This window comes from Giraffa tippelskirchi, chromosome 11 (genome assembly GCF_054371585.1).
Source record: "Giraffa tippelskirchi isolate mGirTip1 chromosome 11, T2T-mGirTip1v1.2.pri, whole genome shotgun sequence".
NCBI classification, from domain to species: domain Eukaryota; kingdom Metazoa; phylum Chordata; class Mammalia; order Artiodactyla; family Giraffidae; genus Giraffa; species Giraffa tippelskirchi.
In genome coordinates, this window is record NC_137285.1 from 82,829,702 (window position 1) to 82,843,352 (window position 13,651).

Sequence of the window (13,651 nt, forward strand, 5' to 3'; positions counted from 1 at the left end):
ACTATTAAATAAAATATAATGTTTCTTTCAGGCTCAGTAGCAACATCCTTTCTAAAATGTAGATCTATTTTAAGTTACCTGAGAACTGATCATGCGCTGAGATGAGCGAGCAATGTTAGCAGGGAGACCAAAGAAACTAGGTTTGTCATCCTCTGGAAGTTTTTCAATGACGGCACGATAGTCCTAAATATAAAGAAGTAAAAAACAGTGTTTCACTACAAGTCAAGTTTACAACCACTGAAATCAGAAAGAACCAGAATATCATGAAGTATTAAATTATTAGTTATTCATGTCACAGTGTCTAGGTAAATCTCACTTGCAGTGTGTACAGTATTAACTCAGTTATCTAATGGAGATACTTTTTGTCATTACCTCTTCATACTTAAGTTAGGTGATATTATACTTTCTTCTCTGACATTTCTCATAATCAAAGGGACCCTGAATTGATTAAAACAAACATATATGAGTGGCTATGCCTGTTGTTGTTCAGTTGTTAGGTCGTGTCCGAATCTTTGGGACCCCATGGACTGGCACGTCCGGCTTCCCTGTCCTTCACCATCTCCCGGAGTCTGCTTGAGTCAGTGATGCTGTCTCACCATCTCTCTGCTGCCCTCTTCTTTTGCCTTCTGTCTTTCCCAGCATCAGGGTCTTCTCCAATGAGTCGGCTCTTCACATCAAGCGGTCCAAGTAGTGGAGCTTCAGCTTCACCATCAGTCCTTCCAATGAACACCCAGGGCTGATCTCCTTTAGGATAGACTGGCTGGATCTCCTTGCAGTCCAAGGGACTCTCAAGAGTCTTCTCCAACACCACAGTTCAAAAGCATCAATTTTTCAACATGCAGCCTTCTTTATGGTTCAACTCTCACTTCCATACAGGACTACTGGAAAAAGCATAGCTTTGACTATATGAACCTTTGTTGGCAAAGTCATATCTCTGCTTTTTAATATGCTGTCCAGGTTTGTCATAGATTTTCTCCCAAGAAGCAAGTGTCTTTTAATTTCATGGCTGCAGTCACCATTCAAAGTGATTTTGGAGCCTAAGAATAGAAAATCTGTTACTGCTCTTCCATTTTTTCCCCTCCTATTTGCCAGGAAGTGATGGGACTGGATGCCATGATCTTCGTTTTTTTTCCAATGCTGAGTTTGAAGCCAGGTTTTTCAATCTCCTCTTTCACCCTTATCAACAGTCTCTTTAAACTGGAAAGGCAGTCACTCCCTCACCCGTCACAAACGGCATGTTCATGGGGAACCTGGGGCTAAGCTATTCGTAGACGACCTGTTTTTAGGTCGGGGTTTCGTAGGTAGCAGAGCAGCTCCCTCGCTGGAATCTATTGAAAGTCAGCCCCTGACACGAGGGTTTATGGAAGAAAAAAATTTATTCTTTAGAAATGAAAAAAAACTAAAAAACAGCAAAATAAAATTAAAAAAAAACAGGTTCTTTAATTCCTCTTCACTTTCTGCCATATCTGAGTTTATGGATATTTCTTTGGCAACCTTGATTCCAGCTTGTGAGGCATCCAGCCTGGCAATTAACATAATGTACTCTGCATACAAGTTAAATAAGCAGGGTGACAATATACAGCCTTGTCGTACTCCTTTCCCAATTTTGAACCAATCTGTTGTTCTATGTAAGGTTCTAACTGTTTCTTGACCCACATACAGGTTTCTCAGGAGACAGGTAAGGTAGTCTGATATTCCCATCTCATTAAGAATTTTCCACAGTTTGTTGTGATCCATATAGTCAAAGGCTTTTGCGTAGTCAGTGAAGCAGAAGTGGATTTTTTTTTTTTCAAATCTCCTTGCTTTCTCTATGATCCAACGAATCAATTTGATCTCTGGTTCCTCTGTGTTCAGTTGCTTCAGTCGTGTCCAACTCTTTGCGACCCTATGGACTACGGTCCACCAGGCTTCTCTGTCCATGGAATTTCCCAGGCAAGAATACTGGAGTGGGCTGCCATTTCCTTATCCAGGGAATCTTCCCGACCCAGGAGTCGAACTCTCATCTCCTGTGTCTCCTGCACTGGCAGATTCTTTACCGGTGTGGTACCTGTGACTTTTCTAAATCCAGCTTGTACATCTGGAAGTTCTTGGTTCATGTACTGCTGAAGCCTAGCTTGAAGAATTTTGAATATAAACTTTTCAGCATGCAAAATGAGTGCAACTGCATGGTAATTTGAACATTCTTTGGCATTGCCCTTCTTTGGGATTGGAATGAAAAGTGACCTTTTCCAGTTCTGTGGCCACTGCTCAATTTTCCAAATTTGCTGACATATTAAGTGCAGCACTTTAACAGCATCATCCTTTAAGATTTTAAATAGCTTAGTTGGAATCCTGTAACCTACCAAAGACTAATCAACAGAGTGTAGCTCTGCTTATAATGAAATAAATATTCTAACAATGTTTTTTTTTAACTTATAGAACCCCCAGAAACCTACACACACACAGTCTGATGTACAAGAACTGCTTTGTAAACCACTTTACTATAAAGCAATTCCAGTTAGTCTTCACTGGTGAGGTGGAATGAAATGCATCGATAATCCTATCCTTTCATCACAAGACTTACTGTAAGCACTACAAAGGCTTGACTTGTCAAGCATTCACCCGAACAGTTTCCACTTCAGACGCTAGCTGGAAACTAAGAGTAGACTAAGATGATTTATTCAGTTTGGTCCAAAGATGGGAAGTGCTTTGTTTGTTTGCATGAAGAGACAAGTTATTTTAAGGCAGGTATTCTATATGCATCTAAACTATTCTTGCTGAAATGGGATAAACTGTTTTTAACGGAGCAGCCTCATCTTCTGCCCCCACCCCCTTCATCCTTTCTCATCCTTCGCAGCTGCCTCTCAAGAATTTCCAAGACACAAGTGCTGGAGTTAAATTCCAGGAAGTATGTCAAAGTTTGAAAAGAAATGCTGTTCTCTGAAATTTTTTCTCTCCTATAGCACAGTAAACTTCCTTAAGGTGTTCAGTCACATCCTATTAATAGATATGCATAAATATATATGTATTATATTTGAGTGTATACTTGTGTATATGGATGCATGTGTGTGTGTGTGTAAGTGTTCTTCTCTCCTGGGAAACTTTGGCTTCCTCCTTCTATGTAACTCAATTAAATAGAAAGCTAAACACTGACTCTAGTAAATCATCTTATGACTTTTAAAAAAAATTTTCTTGTTTTCTCTTTTTTCTTTTTATTATCTTTTTTGGCTGTGCCTTGCAGTATGTGAGATCTTAGTTCCCTGATGGGATTGAACCCATGTCCCCTGCCTGTGGAAGCATGGAGTCCTAGCCACTGAGCCACCGGGAATTCACATAGCCATCTGATAATTTTATAACTACTGTTCTCTTGGTATTTATACACTTGGTTCATTTTTAAGTATCTATGAAACTTTCTCACTTAGACTGAGAATCTTTCCTACTTTGGACATGTTTCCTAAAAAATAGACTTCTACATATCCAGACTGATTTATCCTCACTTGGACACAAAAGAGTGTATACCAAATGATACCCTTTACATGAAAACACAGGTTGTTGGAAATTAGGTTAACGTATCCTGTGCGAGGGAGATAGTAACTAGAAGGGGACTTGAGGAGGACTTCTGGGGAGCTGATAATGTTGTTTCTTGATTCAAGTGCTGGTTATACTCATGTGTTCAATGTATAAGTATGCACTGAATTGTGCATTTCTGATGTCTACTTTTCTATATATATTTTATTTTTCAATTTAAGCTTCAAACAATAGAGACAAAGACTTGTCAGGGTATGCTGACAAGTGTAACATATATTTATCAGAAATAAATATATAATAATAAATGTTGGTGATATTTCTGTTTGCACACTGACTCCAAGTTTCTTATACTAAAAAGTAAACTCTACCGATGCATCAAGAGATCCACAAAGTCTTGAACAGGGTTATTACTGAGCAAATGTTCAATGAGTACTGTTGAATGAGTAAGTGAATGGAAGATACTGAAAAATAAAATAGATGGAATGCTCAAAAAAACCAGATAAGATATCCAATATGAGTAACATACTTAGTTAAGATTTTATTTTTTGATTTATGTTACTAAAACAAAGGCATTTTCTTGAAAAATATTTGAATGAGAGAAAAGGCACAATACTGAAAGAAGTATATAATTAAATATATGTATATTTTGTAATTCATGAAGAAACATGTAATTTAAATACTCTAGATAATAAAAACATTTTTCAGGGGCATTTATACAAATACAAATTGGTAGCAAAATAAACTAAAATTGAAATCTTTGGGCTACATTTTGTACTATTTTCTGGAAAAGATGACTGCTTTCTAGGAAACTTCTATAAGATGACTCAAAGCAAAAAGCTACAGTCAAATAAAATAAATTCATATAAACAAAAATGTTGCTATGAAATCTTTTAAAGTTAATATCTCATGTAGCTTTAGAACTACTTTAAATTTATAAACCAGAGTATGAAATAGACATCTGTTGAATAATATTTTCATTTTTCAAATTTACTGTATCAAAGCACTCTCATAATTACAAACAAGTAGCATATCCTCCCATTTCAGATCTTCACAGCAGCCCTACAATTTAAAAATTTTCCTAGGCCACCGCTTTCAAGATTTATCAATCTGTCAATACTATTATCATCAATAAATGCTCAGTAAGTATCCAAAAGCAATAGGACACCTAACTAGAGTTTAGAGAATCGGGCTGCATATTGGCATAATAAATAATAATCCATATTTGTGAGTGATGACTGCTTGTACTTGTGAAAAGAAGCAACATATTTTTAACAATATAAGAAATCATGCAAGTTTGAATCTGGTAATAAATTGAAAATAATTAATTTTACCTACCAAAATGCTGCAGGATTTTGGCAGAGATATGGAGTACGGAAAAATGCTTTTCTTGTTCCTTTGGCTTAATACGTCAATTATTGAAGAATTAAAAAATTGCTTCAGATATGATTGAAGAACTCTAAGGTCAAAGTAGTTATCTATGCGTCCTCCATAAATAGCATTTTCAAGCAAACCATGTACAAATTCCCACTGTACATCTTTGGAACCTATAATTTAAAAAAAAAATTGTTTCATTTCTAAGATACTAGAAATGTCCTAAAAATATTCTAAAATATTAAACAAATTCTAGGCTCCAGTTATATTTATAGACTATAATAATACATACTTAAAGTATTTAAATTATTCCTTAAGGCTTGATATTAACATTAATGCTCATTAATATTAGGGCTTCCCTTGTAGCTCAGCTGGTAAAGAATCTGCCTGCAATGAGGGAGGCCTGGGTTCAATTCCTGGGTCAGGAAGATCTCCTGGAGAAGGGATAGGCTACCCACTCCAGTATTCTTGAGCTTCCCTTGTGGCTCAGCTGGTAAAGAATCCGCCTGCAATGAGGGAGACCTGGGTTCCATCTCTGGGTTGGGAAGATCTCCTGGAGAAGGGAACATCAGCTGGAGAAGGAAACGGCTACCCACTCCAGTATTCTGGTCTGGAGAATTCCATGGACTGTATAGTCCATAGGGTCGCAAAGATTGAGCAACTTTCACTTTCCGGCCTTGATATTAACATTAATGCTCATTAATATAATCACAGAGGACCAGTTCCAGGAAGGATGTTATCACCATAGATAAGTACAGTATGAACTAGATATGGTGGACAGGAAGGAACCTGGCAAAGTCTTTTAAAATTCCTGTTTCCCACTGTCTCTGCATAGCCTAGCAATTTCCTTCCAAACATTTGCTTTTTTGCATCTCCACATAAACTGCCTTCCTCCCTTTTGAAGGCTAAAACCACTACCCCCACTTCACTACTTTTTTGTCTTTAGTTGAAGATGGTATCGAGGGTGAGAGCTTCAGCCATTTTAGCATGTTACTTAGTTTTCTTGGGTCTCTCACATATACACATATTATTAATTTTTTTGTTGTTTATTTGTTGTGCTATGCTTACTCACTCAGTCATGTCTGACTCTCTGCAATCCCATGGACCGTAGCCCACCAGGCTCCTCTGTTCATGGGATTCTCCAGGCAAGAATACCGCAGTGGGTTGTCATGCCCTTCTACAGGGGATCTTCCCAACCCAGGGATCGAACCCAGGTCTCCTGCATTGCAGGCGGATTCTTTACCATCTGAGCCACCATCTTCCCTTATTAATTTATTTCATGTCAGTTTAATTCTTTGACCAGCCAGAAGAACCTAGAAGGATAGAGGAAAATTTCTTCCTCCACAACAGCAGTAAATGCAGAAACACTATTTTAATCTATCTACTTAACATCACTGATAGCATTACTAGCTTAGTTCTGTTTCATTACGATAAAATTCAATGAACTTTTCCCCATTTTTACATTGAATTCTCCAGATGTGGAAGTCCCTTAATACCAGGAAATTTTGTAATCATAAGATTATACAGCTAAGACTTTTATCATGAGATTCAATATAATTTTAAAGCATCTTAGTTTTACAATAATGTCAGTGGTACGATGTATATATACATATAAATCTTACTATGTTATTAGTTCCATCATAAGCTGGAAACATAATGATGAACAAATCATTCACTTTCTCTGCGCCTTGGTTTCTTCATCTTAAAAGGGCACGAATAATATATGCCTCATAGTGATATAATAAAAATAAATAAGGGTTCAAAAGCCTTTTGGAAAATTATGACGTTTCTAAGCAAGTAAAATACTCGTAAATATCCTCAAAAATATGTTTTAAAATCAACATTTAAAACAACTCATGTAAATCGTAAAATTAATTGCTCCTCAGCACAAAATGGGGAAATGCTGCATCATGTGTAGAAAGGAATGGGGGAGATGCTTCCAGAATGCTGGTAACATTCTATTTATTGATTTTGGGCTAGTGACAAAGGTTCACTTTTTGAAAATCTATTGAATTGTACATTCATGTGTACTTTTATGATGTATAATTCAAAAAAAATTAAATAAGCTAGAAAATCACCTGGAATACTATTTGGCATTAACTAACAGTGGGGAACAAATAAATTAATATCCTATCTACTGCTAATATGTACTTGACAGAAATATATTATACCTGACAGAAGACATACAATCTCAGAATGGCATACTATATAGCACTGAGAATAAATGGGCTATAATTGATATGTAACCATATGGATGAATCTCTCAAATACAACATTAGCTGAAAGTATCTAAATATTAAAGAGTACATGATGTATGATTTCAATTTTATAAAAGCAGGCACATCTAGTCTACATAGGTGGGCGCCTGGTTGTGCCACAGGAGTAAGGGTGAGGGAACCAGGAGAAGAGCAGTAACTAGAGGGCATCATTAGAGTACAAGCTGAAGTACTGGTGATGTTCTGTTTCTTGATTAGACACTCTCACCTCTTTTATTCAGAACAGCTTAGATATTCCCAGCCACAGAAAAGAGAGAAGAAATAAAAGGAATTCAAATTGGAAAGGATGAAGTAAAACTGTTACTGCTTCCACATTCCATTCTATTCACATAAAATCCTTAAGGTGCCACCAGAAAACTACTAGAGCCCATCAGAAAGTTTAGTCAAGTTTCAGGATACAAAACTAATATATAGAAATCTGTGGCACTTCTATAAAATAACAACAAAATATCAGAAAGAGAAATTAAGGAAAGAACCCCATGTACTATCACATTAAAAAGTATATAATACCTAGGAATAGACCAACCAAAGGAGGTAAAAGACCCACACTCAGAAGATGCAAATGAAATAAACTGAAGAGAACACAAATGGATGGAAAGAAATCCTGTGTCCTTACCTTGTAAGAATCAACATTGTTAAAATGACCATACTACCCAAGGCAATCTACAGACTCAATGCAATCCCTACCAAATACCATTGGCATCTTTCACAGAACTGGAACAAAAAAAAATGTTTAATTCGATGGAAACACAGAAGATCCTGAATAGACGCAACAACTTTGAGAAAGACAAATGGAGCTGGAGGAGTCAAACTCCCTGACTTCAGACTACAAAGCTGCAATCGTCAAAACAGTGTGGGACTGGCCCCAAAACAGACACCTAGATCAACAGATCAGAACAAAAAGCCAAAACCACACACCAAGCGCCAATTAATCTACAACAAAAGAAGCAAGAATATACAATGCAGAAAAGACAGTCTTCAATAAGTGGTGCTGGGAAAACTGGACCGCTATATGGAACAGAATGAAATTGGAACATACTCTAACATGAAATACAAAAATAAGCTAAATATGGATTAAAGACTTAGATGCGAGACTGGATATTATAAAACTCCTAGAGGAAAACATAGGCAGGATACTCTGACATAAATCACAGCAATATTGTTTTGGAACTGTCTCCTAAAGAAAAATGAATAAAAATGAAAAAGTGAGACTTAATTAAACTTTAAAGGTTTTTTACAACAAAGAAAACCATCAACAAAAACAAAAAGATAACGTATGGAATGATTGAAAATACTGGCAAACAATAAGACCAACAGGGGATTAACTTCCAAAATATACAAATAGCATTTTGTATACAAAATATACAAATATAATTCAATATCAAAAAAACAAAACCCAAACAAAAAAAACAGATAGAAGACCTAATCAGACATTTCTCCAAAGAAGACATACAGATGGCCAACAGGCACATGAAAAGATGCTCAATATTGCTACTTATTAAGAAAATGCAAATGAAAACTACAATGAGGTCATAATGGCCATCATTAAAAAGTCTACAAACAATAAATTCTAGAACTGTGTGGAGACAAGGGAAGCCTCTAGCACTGTTGGTGGGAATGTAAATTGATACAACCACTATGGAGAACAGTGAGGAAGTTCCCTAAAAAAACTAAAAATAGCATTACCATGATCCTGCAATCCCACTCCTGGGCATATATCCAGGGAAGATGAAAACTCTAATTAAAATAGAAACTTGTACTCAACGTTCATACAGCACTATTTACAACAGCCAAGACATGGAAACAACCTAAGTGCCCACCCAAAGATGAATGGGTCAGGAGGAAATGGTATGTGTGTGTGTATGTGGGTGTGTGTATACACACATACACACACACAGCAGAATACTACTCAGCCATAATAAAGGATAAAATAATACCATTTGCAGCATATACGTGGACCTAGAAATTATTATACTAAGTCAGACAGGAAAACAAACAAACATAATATCATAAGATATCATTTATATCACTTTGCTGACAAAGGTCTGTCTAGTCAAAGCTATGGTTTTTCCAGTAGTCATGTATGGATGTGAGAGTTGGACCATAAAGAAAGCTGAGCGCCAAAGAATTGATGCTTTTGAACTGTGGAAAAGACTCTTGAGAGCCCCTTGGACTGCAAGGAGATCTAACCAGTCCATCCTAAAGGAAATCAGTCCTGAATATTGCTTGGAAGGAGTGATGCTGAAGCTGAAACTCCAAACTTTGGCCACCTGATACAAAGAACTGACTCAATGGCAAAGACCCTGATGCTGGCAAAGATTGAAGGCGGGAGGAGAAGGGGATGACAGAGGATGAGATGGTTGGATGGCATCACAGACTCAATGGACATGAGTTTGAGCAAACTCCGGGAGTTGGTGACGGACAGGGAAGCCTGGCGTGCTGCAGTCCATGGGGTCACAAAGAGTCGGACGTGACTGAGTGACTGAACTGAACTAACAGATCACTTATACGTGGAATCTAAAAAAATGATGACCTTATTTGTAAAACAGAAATAAACTCACAGACACAGAAAACAAACTTATGGTTACCAAAGAGGAAATGGGGGATGGGATGAATTTGGAATTAACAGATGCACACTACTACATATAAAATAAACAATAAAGATATACTACATAGCACCGGGAAATATATTCAATATCTTGCCATAATCTATATAGAAAACAATCTGAAAAAGGACACATACACACACACATATATGTACAACAGAATCACTCTTCCGTACACATGAAAGAGTGTAAGCCAACTACACTTCAATAAAGTTAAAACCAAAAGAAGAAAACTTCAAAAAACTGGGACTTGGCCACATGCTAGATGTCTATCCTTATCCTTTTGTGGAAAACAAGTTACATAATAAACTCTGATGCCCTTAATTTAACAAACAATGAAAGTGCCTGTTACCATGGGATGTGCCCTGCTGCAGAGGTTAAGGAGATAACGGGCAAGGAAAGTAGCCGGAGACCTTGCTTAATATAGATTAAACTCTAGTTGAAAGAGATGAACAAAATTTTAAAAATAAATGAATAAATAAGAAAGCATCTCTAATGTATTAAAACAATAAAGCAGAACACGGGAATAGAGAACAACTAGAAGATTACTTTAGATTTGGCAGCAATTAAAAAATTTTCTGAAGGGGACACCTCTAAGCCAAGATGTGAATGAGAAAAGGAGAAAACCATATAAAGGTCTGGGAGAAGAGCATGTCAGACAAAAGGAAGGACATCTATCAAAACCTTCAGGTAGGAACAAGCCTGGTTTCTTCAAGGAACAGAAAGAAGACAGGCGTGGCTGTAGGCTTTAAAAGGAAATTATATGCCTTACTTTACTTTTGCCTTCCCTTGTGGCTCAGCTGGTAAAGAATCTGCCTGCAATGCGGGAGACCTGGGTTCAATCCCTGGGTTGGGAAGATCCCCTGGAGAAGGGAACAGCTACCAACTCCAGTGTTCCAGCCTGGAGAATTCCATGGACTGTATAGTCCATGGGGTCACAAAGAGTCGGACATGACTGAGTGACTTTCATTTTCCCTTTACTTTGCTAAAAAATAAATTTGGTTACTCTGTGGAGAATTTTTGCAAGAAGCTATTGCTTGGACCACCAAGGCATTCATGAAATTGAAAAAACTGAACAGAATCTTGATGTGATTTGGACATGAAGGAGACAGAAACTGCCAAAGCACTGGATGCCTGAGGATTAGAAAAAGAGAAGAATCCAGGGTGACTGATGGGTTTTGAAGTTGAACAATGACATGGATGGTGGTACCACTTACTGGATTGGGGCAGACTCGGGGAAGAGGGGTTTGGCAAGGCTGCAGGGTGGGAGGGAGAGACAAGCATCTAGAGTTCTGCTTAGGGTGGTTTTAAGCCTGAGGGTCCTACCAACATCCTCTTCTCCAGTACATAATCCCTCTACACTGTGGTGTCCCCTTGCATTGGCCCTGAACCGTAACACTCAGGGACTGGACCTGTCCTGTCTTCAGGAGGCAGCAAGCTAGCTGGTCTCAAGGGATCTTATTGTATGGTTTTGTTTGCTGTCCTATTTTAGTCGATTATTTGTACCTTTATTCCTGATTTTACTTAATCATACAATTAAGATTCTACAGATTCTTAGTCTACCATATTCCTGAATTTTGATAGTTCTTTTGAAAATTATGAATAATTCAGTAGAAGCCTGAAACTGCTGAAGGCCACAAAGTAAAGACCAGGTCTTACTAGCTTTCTGCTTCCCGGGAGCTACAGATCAACCAGAAATCTAATGGATTATATCAAAGCAAATGACCACAATCGATAATATAAGAACTTTCACAAGCATAGCATACAGAACATAAAATACAAAATAAAAAGCAAGTTCTATAATAGGAAGTCAAGTCACTCTTGAAAAAAAACATATTTTTAGTAAGACCTCAAAAGTTTTTTCATTGACACCACGAAGTTTTTTCATCAAGAGAACTTACCATCAAAGAGCCGGTCAATAATGTTGTACCCAGCTCGAAGATCGGATAAAGAAAACTCATAGAACTTGGTCCAGCCCTATCAAAGCAAATTTAAAAATGTTAAAGAACTATAAGCAGTATTCAAAGATATATATGCATGTATAACTGTCCTTACAATCTTAAAAAGAATGTTCAATATAGGCTAAAAGAAAAAATACAGCTCCTGAGAATTAATAAAAATAATAAGATAATACAGCTAAACTTTATTAAATATTACACAAAATATGTGAATTTATATAGTATTTTTGAAGGACATCCAAGAAATAGTGAAGAGTTGGTGTCTTGGTAATATAAACTGTGTAGTGGAGGATGAGGAAGGAGGAGACTAAATTTTAATTTGGAAACATTTTCATAGCTTTTAAATTTATACTATGTTTCACAATAAAAAAATGAAATCTAGCTTCATTTTTAAAATGTAAGTTTTGTTTTCTCAATAAAAGTGCATCATTATTTTTCATGTATCCGTCAGGATTAACTGGTACATTAAGCTGAGGATGAATGTCACAGAAATTAGGGGCAAAGGCGTTGGAAGAAGGTAAGCCTGGCCACTTCTAAACTCTACAGCTTTTTAGGTATGATTCCTTCAGCAAGTTAATTATCATCGAAATTCACTGTCCTACCTTTGTAAAATGAAAATAATAAGCATATCCTTTGATAAGTATAATACATAACTGTATGAAAACAACAAACTGCTATTATTATTTACTCTTCTATTGGTTTGACAAATATTTATTGACAGGCTGTGTGCTAGGCACTGTGTTAAGCACTTCTAAACACCCACTTATTTCATTTAATGCTCACAACAAAGGTAAATATGATCATTTTACAGTGAAGGGAACTGTTGCTTATCAGGAGTTCAAGTAATTTACTGAAGCAAGGAAATTCTAGAGTCAGGACTAAAACTGCAGAACCTTTGCTCTTAATTGGACATGTAACTGAAATATAGAGAAAGGCTCAAAGGTGGCCAGGTGAGGAGGGCAGTGTGGGGAAAGAGTATCCCAACAGAAGTAGACAAAGTTTAACAAAGAAGATGGGAAAAATCTAAAGATGGAAGAGCAACGAAATTTGGGGCTAAGATAGGCATCTGGTGAGAAAGTGAGACCGTGCAGCCAGCTAGGACTGCCATAGCAATGAAAGAACGTAGTCTATTGATGGTTTAACAAAAAAAGCAAGAGGCTATAGTGAAAACACTCGATGGATTCAAAGACCATAAAGAAGTCTCGTGTGACTGAGGCGTAGAGTACAAATGGGAAGTGTAGGGAGGCTATGGACAAAACACTGTATCAAGAATAACTCGCACGCTTCTAACTTAGGTAAACAGATATTAATGCCTATTACTGAGCAGGCTATACTGAAGGAAAAACAGGTATGAGAATTCAGTTTTTGAACACTGAGATGACTGTGAGAATTTAACCATAAAAATAATACCTTAACAATGATGGCTTATGATGGTTCACACATTATTCTCAACACCTTAATTCAAAACAATGTGAACTAGATAGCTATATACAGTTCAGAAGATTGACAGAAAAGATGGAATTAGAGATATACATTTATAAATCATGGGGCCTCCCTGGTGGCTCAGATAGTAAAGAATCTGCCTGTAGCCCCGGGTTCAGTTCCTGGGTCAAGAAGATCCCCTGGAGAACAGAATGGCTACCCGCTCCAGTATTGCTGCCTGCAGAACTCCATGGACAGGGGAGCCTGGCAGGTTGCAGTACACGTGGTCACAGTCAGACACGACTAAGTGATTAACACTTCATAAATCATGAATCAAATTAAGACATAACAGTTAGCTATTTATACTCAATCGTAAAAATATTCTAATAAAAAATGTTCCTGCTAAGTCACTTCAGTCGTGTCCAACTCTGTGCGACCCCACAGACGGCAGCCCACCAGGCTCCCCCGTCCCTGGGATTCTCCAGGCAAGAACACTGGAGTGGGTTGCCAT

General features: G+C 37.2%; 1 protein-coding gene across 3 annotated transcripts in view; it reads right to left on the bottom strand.

Moving 5' to 3' along the window:
* The window catches only part of DYNC2H1 (dynein cytoplasmic 2 heavy chain 1), a 362,922-nt gene that overhangs the window by 116,817 nt on the left and 232,454 nt on the right, over positions 1-13,651 (bottom strand). For all 3 annotated transcript variants that reach the window (XM_081541773.1, XM_081541771.1, XM_081541772.1), the window contains 3 exons: positions 11,662-11,737; positions 4,843-5,051; positions 79-183 (listed from right to left, as the gene is read on the bottom strand). In XM_081541773.1, the coding sequence (XP_081397899.1) occupies positions 79-183; positions 4,843-5,051; positions 11,662-11,737 (390 nt within the window). The remainder of the gene's footprint in view (positions 1-78; positions 184-4,842; positions 5,052-11,661; positions 11,738-13,651) is intronic.